Genomic DNA, 19101 nt, shown 5'->3' with positions numbered 1-19101 from the left:
AAAGGGTTTGTTATTCTCTACGACCCCTTTGGGATTATCTGTGAAGAGAATTGTGGGTAAAATGAATTTAACGGTGAAAAAGCTTCCTTGGTGTGAGGTTCAGGGGTCAAACCCTGGTCTTTCTGGTGGAAGAGACTACAGCTCTGGGTGGGTTGTCTTTTGGGGTGAAATAGAGGAGATGATAGAGGAAATGAGTCACTTTTGAACGGGAACTTCACTTACCCTCGGGTCCTCCCATAAACAGTATTATCTCTGAAGGAAAACACACTCGCCGTGCAATCAGAGAGCAGAACGGGCATGTTAACAGCTTCCTGTATTCGCCAAACCAAACCCCATGCAAGGTGCTTCCACATTCTTTAGACCTCCGATTAATACAAGAAAGTATGTGCAAGCAGTTAGAAATGTTTGAAGCAAAAGAGTGGTTGATGGTTTTTACAAATGTGTCCGTCACAGGGAAAATAATCGTTGATTTGGGGAACTGGTGCTTTGTGTTGGTGTACTGCATGTCTAAGTGATGGTGTTTTGGGTGGCATTTTTCAGTTTTGGTAAACATGCCCAATCAGTCCCATTCAAAACATAGATTAGGTTGTTTCATGCGATCAATCTTTTCATGTAGGTATCGTCATTTCATGTAGTCGTTAGTCTCAGCGTGGACAGACCTCTAGGCATTTCTTCACATCTATGCTTTGTTTCGCTTGAGTCAAATATACTGTATCAAACAGCGCACAACACTGCCACCTAGTGCGGTTAACAAGACACTTCTAAGGTTATCTACATTTAAATGCTTTCTACTTCAGAATTTTACAATGGAATATGATTTATATTATTAGGGGTCCAGCCCCATTGTTTTTGTTAATGAAAAACTGACGTCAGTAGTCTATGTATGTCCCATTTTGGTTCAAAGATTTGTACATTTGGGATTATTTATTTATAGGTTTACAAAATATATTATTATTGTGAAGGCAGTTTTCTGTTTATTTTACAAAGCGCAATAAAATAATTGTGTTCCCCAAAATGGATGAATGAATGATCTTCATAAATCATCGTGATTACAATATTGAGTAAAATAATCGTCATTTTCATTTTAGCCTTAATCATGCAGCCCTACTTCAGAATGATAACTGCCGTTAGTTGTGGCGTAGGAAACCTGCCCACAGCCAATCATATAATAACACTGTGACCAGGCCAGAATGAATGAACTTCTGCAGTCACAAAACACAACAGAGAGCCCACTCATCCATTGAACTTTAACGAAGGGGCACCTAACCTGGATATCTGACTACCCCCTAATAATAATAAATATTGCTGCTTGCAGCTATATTTATTATTATTATTATTATTATAACTATTATTACTATTATTATTATTATTATAATAGCCTATAGAGAGAGATAGAGAGAGAGAGAGTATACAGAATACACAATACAGAATAGTCTGAGCTGGTCGTAAGTCCCAACGGTCGTTAAACAGGTAGGTCGTTAAGTGAGGAGTTCCTGTATATTCTACTATATAAAGTGCCCAGGTTGTGAACAGTGTCCGTTAGACAGCGACGCGTCCTCGCGGCACCATCGGCGACGTGACAACACGCCGGCAAATCGGACTCCAAAGCAAATAGAACGGACATCGCTTCACCCGCTGATCATGTCCGATCACTTTCCAAAAAAACCTTTCCCCCCGCATCGACGCTAACGTTTCGCAGTGTGCCTGTCAGGAGGGGGGCGCGGTCCTGCCGGCACACAAGCGCCACATTAAAATAAACACGTTACCACCAAACGTGTCAAATAAATACACCGCGTCGTCTTAAACCACCCATGTTGGTTCGACGGCTTTGTATTTCATCATAGTTTATCCCGTTCAAGGTTTTAGGCGCCGCGTCCGACTAGGCACGCCTCCGACACCTAAACCGGGACCTCGATCTTTATAAAGACTTTCTCCGCCTCTCGAACCGTCTCAGTTGTCGGTGAGGCCGGCGGGGCGGATCCCACACCAGAGTCGAGCAGAAAATAAACCGACGCCGCCGTGGTACTTGACTGTTCCGTGAGCTGCGCCAACACGTTCCCCGGTGGATATTGTCAAATAGAAGGTGGGTGCGTCCGGAGCGTGTCGCCGCGGCGTCCGGCGGTTCGGCGCGGCGAACTGGCGTTAGCGGTGCGGAGGGGGATGCTAAGTCAAGGGGGCTGTGCTAACTCCGCTAGCCGCGGCACCGTTGTCGCGGCCCGGCGGCCCTTTTTTTAAGCAACCCGCCGTCGCTAGGCTAACACGCCTTTCTTTCACCAGAGCCGCTCGGCAGCACCTACCGACGGCCGGTTCTGTTTGACGGTAGCAAGCATATGTGTTACGTGGTAAATTTAACTCTGCTCCCCGGCTCTAAAGAGGCACGCTGCATGACCGAGGCTTCTTTCGTTATCGCGGTTGCTGGAGATTGAAAACATTGCCGTCATTGTGCTGTTGTCACTCCGCTGTGTGGCGTATATTCTTATTCGTTGCACTGCAGACACACGTGCGACTTCTCGGTCTTTATTCCGAGTTCATCTGGAAATGTTTGTCATTCAGAAAAGCTGTTCCATTCCAGTTGAGTTTGCTATGAACCTTTTTTTTTTTTTTTTTTTTTTTTTTCCCTCTTTTTTCCTCCTCCCCCTACGTATTTTCCAGATGCCCTCAGCCATGAATGGTAACAGGACAGTGCAGTCTGCCAGCCCAGATGTGGGATCCGCTCCAGGGTCGATGGGCCAAATTACACTTGCCGGTCAGTCTGAGGTTCTGAAGCAGGTGTTGGGTGTCATGGAAAAGAAGGTTCGCAACATGGAGAAGAAAAAGGTGAATGTCTTTGCGTCCCCCTCGTCGGATGTAGATGGGATGCGCTCCCCTTGTCTCCGTGCCGTTGTAAGGTGTGCATCGCAGCATCCCAACTTGTATTTGAATGCTCTGTTGCAGGGTAAACTGGATGACTATCAAGCCAGGAAAAATAAAGGGGAGCGTCTAAATCAGGACCAGCTGGTGGGTACACAAAAGACTTTGCATCGTCTCTCTGGGGCCGAGTCATACTGTTATTGAAATGAAAACTAGAGGTTTGTTGCGCCTCTCTAAATTGTTTTTTTTTTTCGTTCTTCTTTCAGGATGCCCTTTCCAAATATCAGGAGGTTACCACTAACCTGGAGTTTGCCCGGGAGTTGCAGAAGAGCTTCATTGTACTAGCACAAGATGTAAGGGGGATTCTTAACTTTCAAAAACAAAAAACACCCTATGGAGTCAACGATGCTTTCCTATTGTACAACTAAATTTGGCCCCTGTCCGCCACCACCAGATCCAGAAGGCTGTGAAAAAGACTGCTAGGCGGGAGCAGCTGCTGCGGGACGAGGCGGAGCAGAAGAGGTTGAAGACGATCCTGGAGCTGCAGTTCCTACTGGATCGGCTCGGGGAGGACTCGGTGAGACAGGAACTGAGGCAGGGTGTCGGAGGCTCCCCGCTGCTCACGGAGGCAGACCTCACTGCTGTTGACGAGTTCTACAAGTTAGTCGGGCCGGACCGTGACCGAAATGTCAGGTAAGTCCAAGGTGTTTTTACCTGGAGTGTTTTTTAAGAAAGGGTCCTTTCTAGGTCAGGCTGAAGAGATGGCTGCAAATTGTTTATTCTTTCAGGTTGGCTGATCAGTACGAGGAAGCCTCTGCTCACCTCTGGGACTTGCTGGAAGGGAGGGACAAGGCTGTTGTTGGAACAACATGTGAGTTAAATCTATTATGGCAGTGCTTCCCAGCCTTTTTGGGTGTATATGCCCCGTCTTGCAAGATTTAAGACCCTGTACCGCCTTGACACGATGGAGAATTCTCTTACATAATCTGGTGTCACTATTTAGGCCGGACACTACTCTTTTTGTTTCCTCTCACCTTCGGCTGCACTTGGCTGACCATGTTTTAAGCCGGACCAGTTTTCCATTGTACAACAATGGCTGCTGAAATCACAGAATCAACCAGCAATCTTAGAAGATAATGCTGCTCCCATTTCTGCCGTTGTAATGTCATTTTTAGACTTGGAAGGATTTAGTAGCAAAACATTCATTCAGAATCACTTGACATTTTCCTCGCGAATCCCCTGAAGCCCCCCCCCCCATATGAGGACAATCATATTATGGAGCATAGCAGAGCTTTATGACTGGTCACATTCAAGACCTTATGATCTGCCAAGATTGTGTTTTTATCTTCCTATTTATTTAATTTTTATTTAGACATGTTTATTTTCACTATCTTCTTTACCTAAATTTCACCTTTTGCTCAGCCCGTATAAGTGCTGCTTCAAGTTTTGCAGGTTTATGTTAATCGTGACACGTCTCTTGTTGTATACCAAAACTATAACGCTCAGGACCGAACTAGGATTCCATAACTGTTATAATGAACTGTAATCATATTTACTCCTATGCTAACAAAATTTCTGCATAAGCACTGGTGTTGGGAAGTTTCCTACAACATGGAAAGGGTTTGGTGAGGAGATGTTAGTCAACTGCCTTCTGACAATGTTATCAAGAGAACAGTTGATACAGTTTATTTTTCTTCATTGCAGGAGTGAGCTGGCTTTAAAAGCTGTGTGCTGGACTGTTTTTATTTGAAAGATGGCTGTAATAATTCCATAAGCATAGCATGACAACACAACTTTGTCAGATCAGCACCAACGGTGCCCAACCAACTTGTTAAACACAATCTCTTGCTTTGAATTTGGAACTGTGTTTAGACTACAGGTTAAGACACAGACCAGGGTTTCCATTCCAACTGCATTCACAACCACTCCCATACACTGTATCACTTCTAAATAAGGGGGGCAGTGGCTCAGGAACTACAGCGGGTTGTCTAGAAATCGGTCAGTCCCCGGCTCCTCCTGATAGCATGCTGAAGTTTCCTTGAGCAAGAGGCTTGATAACTGCTTCCCGGGTGCTGCTACAGTTCGTTGCTGTCCACTGCTCCTCGATACAAGACGATTCCCATTCAAAACAGCAATTTAGCATTCCTCTTAATGTGGCTCAACTTCACTTTGTAACCCAGTTGTTAGTTTAGACAATAATTAAATTTGTCATCTTAATGTTTCAAAGCGTTATGTTTGTAATGGTGACATGAACACAATTACATGAAATACACATTACATTAACTAATTTAAATTGTTGTTACATGATATGGTGAAAGTAAAGTCCAAAAAGTCCCTGGAGAAGGACAATATAGCACTTGTTCCCCCACCCCTTCTCAATTCCCCTACTGCAGTGATCTGCTTGGTTCTTTTTGGTTAGTTGCATGGTCATTCATGTCATCAAAATCGGTAAAACTCCTCCCAGTAAGAGCCTAGCATTGGCCAAATTAGAGGCAGAATCAGAGGAATGGCGATTGTGTATGAGTCGTTAATATTGTGCCTTTTTAGGGGGAGACAGTTCGAACACCCCAGTCGTGTTAGCGTAGTATGTGCATAGTGCTGTGTTAATGCAGCATCTGCATAGCATTGAGATGTGGATTATCGGGGCTAGACTGATGCATTCTCAGCAGTCTGGCCTTGGGACTTGCACACAAGCTGCTGCAGTCTGCTTGGGTGCTGTGGGCTTATTCTGACTCAGCAGCGTGGCAGGATGCCAGTGGCCCCGTCACCTGTGGTCCCACTGGCCGCTGCTGAAGCCATGTGATGGTCCTGGTGACCCACTTTATCGCCACAAAAGCGAGAACCCCTTCATCCTCCGATGAACCTCTTGACTCAGGGCATGGTCTCCAAACTAGTTTTGCACTGAGTTGAGGTTCACCACTCTGTTCTATAAAATACCCTAGAAAACACTAGAGAGAGCCAAACAGTGAATTCATTTATTTAATTTGATGGGCAGAAATGTTTTCAGACAAATATTACAACAATTATAAGCAGACATTTTCCAATAGTGCGTCTGATTTTGTTTTCATGTCATTAGCAACTTAATGCTTAGAGATGCAAAGAGGACAAACGATTTAAATTTCTCATTACAAAACACACGGCAACAATGTTTTAATCTTTCTCCATGATGCTTGTTTTGGTTTGGCCACTGCAACAAAGCCATAATATGCCATTTGTCCCTGAGAATTTGGATGCTTTACTGCAAGGGTTGTACTGTAAAGAGATGGTATATGCTAACTTGGTATGTCATAAGCCCTGTGTGTGCGTGTGTGTCATTGCTGTAAAGTGAGGCTGGATCCAAATAGTGGGTTTACATGACTATTTATTATAGATGGATGGATATCACACACTTCTTCGATAAGGGGGGTGGCCCTGGGCTGCAAAGATGAGAAACTGAAACACTTCTGGTCCTTTTAGAGGTGCGGTGCCCTGACATGGGGCACAAGCGCTTCACTTGCCCACCGGTTGCACCGTAGCGTGGCGCCAGCGGGAGCTAGAACGTTCATTCTCCGGGAGCAGAGAGTGTAGGACAGGTTGAACATGATCTCACTGATTTAATAACATTGGGGACGGGGGCTCTGTCCCCTCTCGGTCAGCGGAGAGGAAGCGTGTGGGGCAGGGAGCGAAGCGCTGGTCTAAAATGAGATTCTGTTGCCTAGTCTCGGTTGATATTAGAAACGGCTCGCGCGAGCATTATTGCTGGAGCCGAAACAGTCATCATGTGGGAACGGATGCCAAACGGAACTTTTCCGTAAAGGAGGCTATGTTAGAATGACTGCCTTTGCCAGAGATATATATATATTTTTTTTTTCTGTCCAGCAATGATGCGGATTCCATGTTGGAAAGGGGCTACACTGGTCTTTATGGTATAAAAAGGCATTGATCAACAATAAACAGATCATCCAGTTTAAAATAATCTTACCACCACACAAAAAGTTTACATTAACTTTGATATGAACAGCAGTATACACTGCAGCAACTTGTTTGGTTTTTTTCAAACTATTGCAGTGCCCGTTCAAAACATGCCTGTTCGGGGGCTGCATTGCCCCGCGAGCTGGGCGGCTTGGTGTTCGCTTCTTTATTAATATTACGTATAATAATATTAGTCTTAGTTTTGACTATGCCACATTGCCAGTTGGAACTTTTATTGGTGTTTAAAGAACAGACTCACACAATGTTATTTATCTATCTTTTATTTATGTAGGGAGACCTTATTATTTATGATAATCTTTTTTGTGTATTAATTCTGCTGACCTTGCTGTACTCTGATCTGAAAACAAATTAGTTTCCTGTGCATTTACAACACAACTAATTGAACCATGTGAACGCTTGGATATCAAGTTGATAGGTCAATTTTTATATTAATGGATATTTTTTTCTGGATTATGGATTCTTTTTCTAATTATCTGCAGGGTGTTAGCGAGAGTCTATATCTGTCCTTGTATTTTCACTAGAAAAGGATATTCAGTGTCCTGATGTCCTATTACTATATATACATTGTATTCAATAAATACAAAATGTAAGGTAAAGTGATTCCATTATGTTTCAGTGCCGTTTTAAGCTTGTTTTGATGAGTATCAGGATAATATTGTGAATTGCAATTATATTTCCCAGGATTATCGTGACATGAAATTTCCATATTGTCCTATGTCTACACGTGTCGCGTGTCTAAATTGCACCAAATTCGACACTGCAGGTCCTTGGGTCGAAGTAGATCGGATGAACGGTTGTCATCATCAGAGGACATACATTCTAAGGACATGCATGCAGATATTCCTTCCTTAATGGGTTGCTTTAATCTGCGGTTTGTCAGTCGGTGGTTTTTAAATAAAGAGTCAGACAGATGTGGTTTGGCTTGTACAAGGGTCGGATCAGAGATGTGCTCAAGAGGAGCCCTGAGACGAACAGTTTATTCGGGACACAGGCGTCATAGTTCGCATTATGACATAGGAAGGAGTTTATAACAATGTAATGGACGATAGGGTGACTAGCACTGGTTTAAACGGGAGTTGTCTCTTGTGACAAGTGTGCACAGTATGCACATAGTATTAATTTTGGCTCTGCTCACCCTAGTTCCTACGGGCCCTGTTGACTGGCTGAGTTGTGGGCCAGACGATGGTCAGCGTATGTACTTACGCCAACCCTCTCAGTCATTAAGACCCATTATTAGGTGGAGTGCCGGCAGGGCATGTATGACTTGGGTTCCGAAGATTGCAGGCCTCAATCAGTGCTTGCAAGATAGCTCCAGAGCAACAAGTAAACATGTAAGATAAAAGAAATTAATGAAACACACAAACTTATGAAATACTAATATTTATGACAAAGTAAAGATGCAAATATGGTATGTGAAACAACAATGTGTAGTGTCCATTATTTTCTAACATTACTACAGCGTTTCAACATGTCACCGAGTGGGAACACCAGTCCGTTGGTGAATGCAGACCATAGATGAGTCTCATATGGTGTAGGGAGGTGCCCCCATGTTTTGTGTCTCGTCGTCGAGGTCGAACACTGGTATGTCTGCGTTGATGTTAGGTTGGGTAGATTTGGAGGTTGACGCCATATGGGAGGCTAGATCCAGTATTTTGTCCGGTAAAATAGGATACAGAGAAGTACATTGATTAGCATTATAGTGGTGCTGATGCTTTTTGCTTTCATTGTCCCTTTTCCTGGCCCTGTCTCTTTCCCTGATGCCTGTCTATGTCCCTTTTCCTCTCAGTTTCTTATTCTTTTCTCTACTTCATACATTTGTAATATTCCTTCGATTCTCTAAATTGTTGATCCATCTGTAGTCCTTTACTATTACTGGCATCCATGGTCTTATTAGACCTGTGAGGGTGATTTCACAATTCTTCACAATTTCACAAGGCTACTTAAAAAAAATCATAATAATATTATATATTTTGTTTGTTTTATTTATTTCATGATTGCCTTTTTAACCTGGGGATTTCCTTTGTGTCAATTGGTGTTTCCTTATTCTCCCTTTGTATCTATTTCACGTGCTTTACGGTCCCAATAGAAGTCTAGGTTCTATTTCACGTACTTTATTACGGTCTTAATGGAACTCAAGTTAAATATAGTCGTCACTATATTTCCAGGTTTCTTAATAAAACAGCAAATGTCTTCACTTCAGGAAAAATCAGTCAGTATTTCGATCATAAAATAGATCCTGAATTCAAACACTTCGCAACATTTGTCTTACCCCGCTATCGGGAACGTAGATCAAGGCGGCGCCCTGGAGTCCCACCGAAGGACGGTCCTCCAAACGAGGATTTTAGTCTATGCCGACTCCGTCGTCGATGGTCCCCCTGGACGCAGCTTGATCCTGTTCGTTAGATGCCAGATTATGTTACAGAAATTAAAGGGTCGCTTTAATCTGCAGTTTGTCAGTCGGTGGTTTTTAAATAAAGAGGCATGTAGGCGTTGGTTTTGGCTTGTACAAGGGTCGAATCGGAGATGTGCTGTAGAGCAGCTCCCTGAGACGAACAGTTTATATGGTTATATGGTTCACATTATGACATAGGAAGGGGTTTGTCACAATGTAACGGACAATGGGGTGGCTAGAACTGGTTTCAACGGGAGTTGTCTATTGCGACGAGTGTACACAGTATGCAGAGTACGTTATAGTAGTGTACACAACTATAATATATTTGGCAGGAGTCCAAGGCTGACCGCAAGCAAACAGCAAACATCACTCAGTTTGATTCCCATTTTTCCGACAAAAGAGCCATTCAAAAGAATCGGATTGTTCGTGAACGACCCAACAAAACAGAAGCAGCATGTATCCACCTGCTCAGTCAATGCCCGATGCATGCACCGGTCCTTCAGCGGCGGGGGGGGCAGGGACGCTCCTCTGATTCGGAGATCTTGGGGCGGTGCTGGAGTGACTCGGAGCCCGGCGGGGAGCGTTAGTTCTCCGCTGTGGTTCCCACACTCAAAACATTTCACGGTCCCCCGTGCGGGAGAAAAGTCAGTGACTTCTGATTTTGATTTTTGGATTCGAAATGGGATATAAAATGATGGAATGATACACGGATATTCCTGTCTATTTATACGCCAACGTCCGAAACTTCAACGCGCGTCCCATCAAAGGGGCCAAAACTAGCGGGTCAATCTGGGTTTCCTGTTTACATCCGAGCCGATCGGAGGTGGAGCCGATAAAAACCTGTCTATTGCAGGGTCATTTGACCCGGGTGTTACCTTTCCCACTGACAACAAATGCCGGATGTTAGCGGGTTTTTGGTGCAGTGGGAAAGGGGTATTTGTGACACAGTCCTGAAGCCCTGATTGTACCTTTTGCGCAGGTCCAGAGAGTGCAGGGTAGTTATAGCTGGCACATTCTCTGTTGCAGTATTCTCAGAAACCACGGGTGGCAGAAGAGACAGTACCACATGAAGCAGGAAGTAGAAAATGAACGCGCAAACATGGCTGCATGCAGGGCATTGGACCTTGTGCCGAGAAGGAATTGCGGTTCATGGTGGTTGAACCGACAAAAGTGCAGCAAAGGTCCATTTAATGCAGAGAGGAGAGTGGTTTTGAAGTTACGTCCTGCTCAGCAGTTTATTACAGAGGAACTTAATCAACTATGGAACTGAGTCACAATGTGTAATTATTCTCACTCATTGCAAGATTCTCTAAAAATAAACTGCACATGAATAGCAATAAAAAGGTTAGCTTTTATTTGTAAAGTGAACTTTGCAAGGACCCTATTAATTTACAAAAAAATCACCAAACCTGAGTGAGCTGTTTGCGTATACTACTTTGTCTCTGCATCCAAAAGTAATTGGTAGATGTTAAATTTCACATCTGACTTGCGCTACGGATCAATGTTGTCCAACATATCAAATAAAACAGCAAAACGCTGATCTCCCATCGTAATTCTAGGGAGCGCCCCGATGTCACGCCGGTCCTCATGCGCCACGGCACTAATCCCTGGTGACGTAATTTCAGTCCCGGTCCCTTGTGCCCTCGCGCTTGGGGCAGGTATAAACATAGCTTGAAGCCCGGTCCCTGCTGGCTCGCTGTTATATTGAAAGTTTATTAATATTACACGTGTCCAAATTGCACCAAATTTGACACTGCACAACCTTGGGGTCCTCAGCAATACATCCGCAAAGTGTGAAGTAGATTGGATGAACGGTTGTCGAGATGGAACGACATAGAGACAGAGATTTTATCGTTATCTTTATCGTTATAAAGTTGAATAAATTAGATTAGATCAGCATTTGTCGAGGAAACCCTGCCTTGTTGTCAGAAGCCTCAAGCTTGTTTGCCCATTGCAATTTAACTGGTGGAAAAATAAAGACAAGCAACTTATGATTCCCATAATGCTTAGTGACTAAAATAATATACGGTTACTGAGAACGTTAAGTCTAAGCCTCAATGAGATGCTGAGATTAACAAGGAGCTTCTCTTTAATTATAAAATAAGATCTTTGGATCCTCATATAAATAATGTATCTAGAAATGTCCTATGCCTCGTATTGCCATTTAAGACATCAACATTATTCCTGTATTCCAGACAAGGCACTGAAAGAGACTCTGGACCAGGTTCTGCTAAGCGGATATTTTGACAGGGTTCCATCTCACCAAAACGGAGTGTGTGAGGAGGCGGAGGAGGAAGTGCCGGTGGCATCGGCGGTTGAGTCGTCGGAACCAGAGGAGCAGGCCGCCGATCAAGGTAATTTATCCAAATTGAAATGAAACCTACTTTATAATCCTTAATGTGTATAATGGATATTTCAGCAATGTTCTGTTTACTTCCTGCTCACAGAAGCTGAAATCATTGAAGAGTACACAGAGCCTATTGAGGTGGAAGCCACAGAGGTAAGACAAGTTACTCTCTGGACGTCTTTTAAAGTCACAGGCCGTTTCATCCTTGTGCTGGTAATTGGGCTCTGCCGTAGCAGGTCAGAAGAGATCACCAGAACAGCGACTTCACACAGGCATTTATTTATCCACCATTAACGAAAAGGTCATTTTCTCTGAGCATTGGCTGTAGGTGTTAAATATACTACAGAGCTGGCTCACTGCATTAAAATAAAAGCATGCGCCTAGTAGCTCTTTTTGATTGAGCTTATGGGAACTGTGGTTGCTTTTCCAAAAACTTGATAGTCATGGTGCTTCCACATCCTGTGTTGTTTTAATCTTGATAAATCCTTCTTCATTCTCCAGTTTGTCAACAGACAGTTCATTCCAGAAGGCACATACAGCTCTAGTGAGAAGGAGCAGGGGAACGAGTGGACCACAGAAACAGAGGTATGAAGCTGGCTGCGACTTTATTTGTCCTCACTGAGTATGGCTGTCCCTTTCCTCTGTACTGAGCTGCAGGGCCGGTACGGTGCGCATGTACTCAGAAAAAGCACTCCCCAATAACTTGTATGCACTTTTGTTGCAGTGAGTTTCCCATTTGTGTTTCATCTGTGATTTTATCTCAACAAAACCACGGAATAAATCAATTGTTGACAACAAAAAACAAAGATGGTTTTAAAAATCATTGATTGATTGTGAGGCCGAAAAAGAAGCGTTACCTACGCTGGCAATCACCTTTAGCCCTGCCCTCCTGATTATTTTCTGCGTGTCACCCCTCTAGGTGGTCAGTGCCATGCAGCAACAAGCGGTCCAGGCATCCCCTCCTGCCGTCACTATGGAGACTCACCCGTTGAACCTAGCCCCTGCTTCGCCGCCGACCGACCCCCTGGTCAGGAAGCGGGTGGTTCAAGACTTGATGGCGCAGATGCAGGGAACATACAACTTCATGCAGGTGGGATGTGGTCTCCGGGGAGCACTCGTGAGAGTCGACGCTTAGCGTAGCACTTATCATATCTGCGATCCTCAGGACTCGATGCTGGAGTTTGAAGGCCCGCCCATCGACCCCGCTATCGTATCGGCCCAACCGATGAAACCCAGTCAGAACATGGAGCTGCCTCCGATGGTCTGTCCGCCAGGTAGGTTTCACCCACTGTTCTCAACAGGCACATGCAGTTTTGATTTCCTGCTGATAGTTAAAGGAAAAATCAGTTGTTGTTGTTTTGTTTTTACCTAAACCTTATTTTTTGATCGTTGGGAGTCAATCAGAATTATAGAGAGAATAATAGCTTTCACAAAACAATGCGCCTACAATGACTGAAAAATAAAGCAGAGATCAACAAATACCAGAGTTTTCCTTTCAGTGTAGGCGTGGTATTTGGGAATGAAACTGGTGTTTATAATAACAGTGTAATGCATTCCCTCCCCCCCAGTTCATCCAGAGTCCCGTCTATCGCAACCCAACGCAGTTTCTGTCCAACCTGAGCCCACGCAAGTGAGTATTCAAGTAGGAATGGACAGTGCAATTATCATCCTTTTTCCAACCTTTTTAATCAGGGAACAGTTCAGTGAGTGTGTTTACATGCACACACATTTCTTTGTACTTACCTTAAGTTCTGTGGGGAAAAGAATGGTTCATCAGATTTAGTCCGGTTTCCAATCAACTCACTGTCCTTAAACAGTTATAGAAGTTCAATCATCGAGTTCAGAACCTCCCACGAAATATAATTAAGAATTGCCTTAAAAATGTCTTACAAACTAAATTGACCCTGCTAACACTGACTTAGCCTGCACCAATGCTAGAATCCTCATATCAAAAGATCTTTTTGCTGTCTGGCTGCATGCTCACTCTTGCAGAAGCTGCTAATGATTTATTTCAAATGAGCACTGGGAGGGTGGAGAGACTTATTGTAGTGATCTCAGCGACTAGAGTTGTTGAATGTTTGTTGAATATGGTTCAACTTTAAGTGCAAGTGATGTCTCAATGGCCAATCTAAGGAGATGTATCCATCAGACTTTCTCCCACTGTGAGAAGCGCGGTTCCTACGGAGCGCAGGGTGACTGAGCAAATCAAAGCGGGCCACTTGGGTTTGGCAAATGCAATCTCTTAGTTAATAGATCAAACCTGAGAGAAAATTGAATTTGAAGGACAGAAACCCAACTTTTAAGTGAACTGGATTGAACTTCATTTCTAAAACGACTCATTCAGCAAGTTCTTTATTTACAAGGTGTTGCCATTCAACCGGGACCTCAAAATGACTGTGTTTACCTACTTCTTTATTGACGTAGCCTGATCATTGGCCATAATTGGATTTGAATGTGCATGTGAACGCACTCATTGTATACTTTTTTTCTCAAGGTCCCCATTATCTCCCCTACACCGCCTCCCATGTACCAGACCTCCCACACACCAGACCCCAGACCATCGCCGGAATCCATCGACAACATCCAAGTAAACACTTTTAACCCAACCTTCATGCAGAGCGGCGAACCTGGCGCCTTTAAGTGACATTTGCTGTTTTGAGGTCGAGAAGCTTCCAGCTGGTGGTGGTGGATGTGGTTGTGGTAGTTTCCTGCACTTGTGCCCCAGTTGTCAGTTATTGTCCAAGATTACTAGGGAGGGTTTTTTTCTTTTACCAACCATTCTGCTCTGTTTTTCCTGCTTCTCATCTTCAACCTGGGTTTAGTAAACAGGACATGTAAAATAATTCACATCCCTGAAACAGCAGCAGGGTACTTGTTCAAAATAATGCCAAACAAGACGTTGAATTCTAATCTCCACTCTGATTGCTAGTGGAGTTTCCACTGGCTCCCCTCCGTGTGAACAGACATTTCCCTCCACCATGGTGCAGGCGACCGCATCGCAGAAAGCTAAAGCAACGTCTTTCTACTTTTTTTTTTTTTTTTTTTTCTGCTCATGCCCTTCACCTCTTATCTTACTCTGCTAATGTAGTGTTCTCCCACCCGATGAAATATTACTCATAATAGAAGAATTTGCTTTTGTTTCAATGCCTTCCATTCCCATTATATTTATACAGCGGTCACATGTTGTTGCTCCCACAAATGTGTTTTTAATGTGACAGTTGGACAAAAAACCCATAAGGGAAACGGATATTTTTGGTGCAACTGTCACATTGATACCATTTAAATTCAAGGATTTAAATGGTATCGGTTCCATGCTTTACCAGAGGTCTGAGTCTAGGTCTTTGACAAGTCCTGCCTCTCTGATCTGAGTCTGGTTTTCACAGGGTGGCGTGGCAGTTACATTCATGTTCAATGTGTACTGTTGTCGGTGTTAGGTCGCTCATCCTGTGGATGTTTCCCCGCAGCCGATGAAAACTTGGTTATCATGGCCCAAAGCGCTGCCGCAAATATTTCTATGGTGATGTAGCACAGGTGTGGCTTACTAATGTTGTCCGCATAACTTTATTTCCTCAACTCAAGCCTCGCGTTGACGGCAAGCTGAGTAAAAGGCAATATTTCAATGCTTGGTTGCCATCTTTAGCAAGTAAAGGTTATTCACAACGTATGTTGGTGTCATACAAAGTTTCATTAAAAAATGAATGTTCACATTTCCTTGGGTTAGCACCAGCCCTGAAGACGTGTAGCCTAGCCAAATCTGTGGTTCTCTGTTCTCGAAGCTGTAAATATTTCCTAATGTATGTGACATTCTTGTCTTTTCAGACCTCCATGTCCTTGTCAGAGCAGCCTCCACCCTCCACAGCCCTGCCATCCACCTCCCAGACGCAGGTTTTCCAGCCCGTCTCCAAGGCTCCCCACAGCAGTGGAATCAATGTCAATGCCGCACCATTCCAATCAATGCAGACAGTAAGAACGGGCGAATCTGGAGTCAAACCTGCCGCACATGTATACTGTCTGCTTTTATTTGTTTATTCTGGGGGAAAAAAGAAAGTAATTCTAGTCTTACTTGACAGCGCTGTAATACCAGAGCTTTGTGTTTGGTTCGAAGAACACAGAAATGTGTCGGGCTGTGATTGGAAGGATTAGAGATGAAAAGAGCTGAAATGCCCTCTGAGCATATTGGGTCAATAAGTAACAAACGGCGCTGCTGGACCCTCCTGAGCCTCCACTCTGACCCTTACTCCGCTTTCAGTCTTGACACAATGCGGCTCTTGTTCACACGTCAGGTGTTCAACCTCAACGCCCCGGTGCCGCCAGCCAATGAGACGGAGGCTCTGAACCAGGCGAGCCAATACCAGAACAGCTACAGCCCGAGCTTCGGCGGCCAAACGCAGCTTCCTGCGGAGAGCGCGGAAATGCAGTCAGAACAACTGCAGTCTGGTGAGCAAAACTGGCGGATTTAACTTGGCTGCTCGTTGTAAAGAAGGGGGTGTTCCTGCGGCTTCTGGATCCCACTCTGACACACTGACCTGCATTCAACAAGGGCCTTTGCTCAAAATCACTTTTCTCAGACAATTCGTGGACGTTCATTATGTTTTAAGCAAGGTTATGAAACAAAACCACAAAAACATTTGAAATCATTACCAGGTTTCAGCAAAAGCCACAAAAAAACAGAACTGCTCCGAGAAGGGAGTAATATGATGTAGCGTCAATCCTTGAAATTAATATTTCTAAAATCCTTTGGATTTCTTGGGTCCTGCCCCTACAACTCTTTTATTTTATAGAAACAAACTCAAACTGAAGGAAAAAAACTAAATCGCGAACACATGAAGAGTTAGTCTGTTCAAATGAGTAGCATGTTCTACAATCTATTGGCCACACCCATCCAGCAGAACCCCAACACCCAATGGATTTTTTCCAAAAAGAAGAGCAAGTGGGAGAAACTGAAACTTCCTTTTTCTTAGAGGCTTTTTAAAGATGTCTTTGCCTTTCTGCTGTTGCAGTGCACTAACCTTCCATGTTTCAAGATTCAAGATTCAAGATTCAAGATTTTTATTTGTCACATACATATACATACTTCCATACATATATGCAGTGAAATGTAATGCAACGCACCCGGTGATAGCACACAAGAAGTCCTAGGAAAAAGTACTAAAATAAAATAAAAAGTAGAAAATTACTTTCTAATAGACCGACTAACTGACTCCTAAAACGTAATACAGTAAGTGGAATACTTATAGAATAAGATAAAAAATATATAGAATAAAATACAATAAAAAATAAATTGAAATAAAATGGAATAGGTTGAAGGAATATGGCTATGTATATACAGATATGTGCATTTAAAGTGGCATGTGAATTAAAGTGGCATGTGAATGTGAATAGTGTGAGGTAGTGTTTGGGATAATACAGCACAGTATACAACAGTACGGCGCAGCAATACGGCATCACGAACAACCCTGAACAGTGATACAGTATGCGGTACAGTATGCTACATACAGTACAGTAGGTAGTGGAGCCTAGTGCATGGCTCAGTTAGGACCCCTGGTGAGGTCAGCATTGACAGTTCTGATGGCTTGAGGGAAGAAACTCCGTCTCAGTCTCTCTGTTCTCGCTGCGTGACTGCGGAGGCGCTTGCCTGACCGCAGCAGCTGAAACAGTCCGTTGTTGGGGTGATGAGGATCCTTCATGATCCTACGGGCTCTGCTACTACACCTCCTGGTGTATAACTCCTGCAAGGGGGGGAGGGTAGTTCCAGTGGTACGTTCAGCTGAACGCACCACCCTCTGCAGGGCCCGCCTGTCCTGGGCAGTACAGTTCCCAAACCAGGCAGTGATGTTGCCTGTCAGGATGCTCTCCACTGCTCCAGAGTAGAAGGACTTGAGGATCCTCACCGAGACCCGGAATTTCCTCAGCTGCCTGAGGTGGTAGAGACGCTGCCTCGCCTTTCTCACCAGAGTGTCTGTATGAACAGTCCATGTTTGTCACATATTCATATTCCCCGTTTTTCTTTCCCCAGTAGTTGGTGCCTTCCACTCTCAAGACCAATCTGGAAGCCATCAGCAGCCCTCCCAGCAGGGCCCGGCTTTCAGCCGACAGGCCCAGTCCTTCTACAACAGCAGGGGCATGTCGCGGGGCGGACCCCGCAACGCCAGGGGCATGATGAATGGTTACAGAGGGGCTTCGAATGGATTCAGAGGTAATCAGGTCTTTAATAATGTCTGCAAAGCACCTAAAGAGGAGCTTGAACTGATATTGGTGATAAGCATCACAGATAAAGTGTGTGTGTGTGTGTGTGTGTGTGTGTGTGTGTGTGTGTGTGTGTGTGTGTGTGTGTGTGTGTGTGTGTGTGTGTGTGTGTGTGTGTGTGTGTGTGTGTGTGTGTGTGATATGTACATACCAGTTGCCATATGTAAAAATGATTTTTTTTTTTAAGGTGGTTATGATTATCGCCCTCCCTTTGCCAATACTCCAAACTCTGGATACGGACAGACTCAATTCAACACACCTCGGGACTACTCCAATGGAAATTACCAGCGGGTATGAAAGATGCACTCAAGTAGCTTTTCTCCCAATTCTCATTGTTGACAATATTTGGTTTGGAGAAGTTCCTAAAATAATCCTCTGTTTTTATTTTACAGGATGGTTACCAACAGAACTACAAACGAGGAACGGGACAGGGTCCTAGAGGAGTGTCTCGAGGCAATACTCAGGCCATGCGATCCTGAAAGGCCTTTTAACATTGACTGTGACTGACTAACTTGCACCACACTGCAATTTCAGAACTCAAAAAATGCATTTGCCCCAGCTCACTTAAGTCATTTTGTTTTAATCGGCATTCTTTTCTGGCCCTTTATCAAAGTATGTTTGCTTTGATATCTCAAATTGCGTAATGTTTTAAGTCGAAAGACAAGAAAGGCTGTAAATCCCACCAAGGGTTTTAAGTGGGCCCACATTCAATATTCCTGTAAACTTGAAAGATTTCATTAAGTTATATTTTTTTTTGTATTGAAAAGTTCATCTGCCACTGCTGGTCCAAACCTTGGGAATGTTTTTTTTTTTTTTTTTCCTCCTTTCTCAGCCCTTCTTATTTTATAGTTGAATTTGTCATTTGGGTTCTTAAAAAAAAAAAGGAAAAAAAAAACAACATTTTGTTAATTTGAAAGGTTCCATTTCCTTGTTTGTAAATTGATGTTGCTTCAAAGGTTTCAATAAAGATGTGTTGCATACCCTGGCCATGATTTCTGTTGTAGAATTCAGCAGTGATCGGTTGGGAGGTTCTGACTATCCGCCCCGTCGGAGAAGCAGTGATATTCTGATGGAAACTTGGTCCGGTGGTTCTGAGTCGAGGGCGTTGGTGGTGGCGCTACATCTATTCTTTGCTCTTTGGTTCTGATATTCCACAGATCATCCAAGAGACTGAGTTTTGTTATAGTTGTTTTTTTTTATGATTATTAAAGCTTATCATTGCAGGTTGGATATTGTAGCCGTGCTTCTGGATTTCTGTCTTGGACGAATGGAACAGCAGGTCTCTGCAGACAGC

At 43.8% G+C, this 19101-nt stretch overlaps 1 protein-coding gene across 2 annotated transcripts; it reads left to right on the top strand.

Moving 5' to 3' along the window:
- The first annotated feature begins 1958 nt into the window (after positions 1–1958).
- Positions 1959–18792, top strand: caprin1b (cell cycle associated protein 1b). Of its 2 annotated transcripts, none has more exons than XM_080003104.1 (18): positions 1959–2083; positions 2653–2817; positions 2935–2997; positions 3117–3203; positions 3305–3543; positions 3639–3721; positions 11410–11568; positions 11662–11714; positions 12063–12146; positions 12481–12651; positions 12727–12835; positions 13130–13191; positions 14056–14148; positions 15381–15524; positions 15845–15998; positions 17581–17757; positions 17995–18098; positions 18200–18792. In XM_080003104.1, exons 2-18 carry the CDS (start codon positions 2653–2655, stop codon positions 18284–18286), a joined length of 2034 nt encoding a protein of 677 aa, XP_079859230.1. In that variant the 5' UTR covers positions 1959–2083; the 3' UTR covers positions 18287–18792. The 2 variants fall into 2 exon arrangements, with proteins under 2 accessions (XP_079859230.1, XP_079859229.1); XM_080003103.1 differs by having other exon boundaries at positions 17578–17757.
- The last annotated feature ends 309 nt before the right edge of the window (positions 18793–19101 follow it).

Source organism: Zeus faber (genome assembly GCF_960531495.2).
Source record: "Zeus faber genome assembly, chromosome: 6".
NCBI classification, from domain to species: Eukaryota; Metazoa; Chordata; class Actinopteri; order Zeiformes; family Zeidae; genus Zeus; species Zeus faber.
The sequence above is the reverse complement of the archived record's forward strand: the minus strand, read 5'-3'. Positions and strand labels throughout refer to the sequence as shown.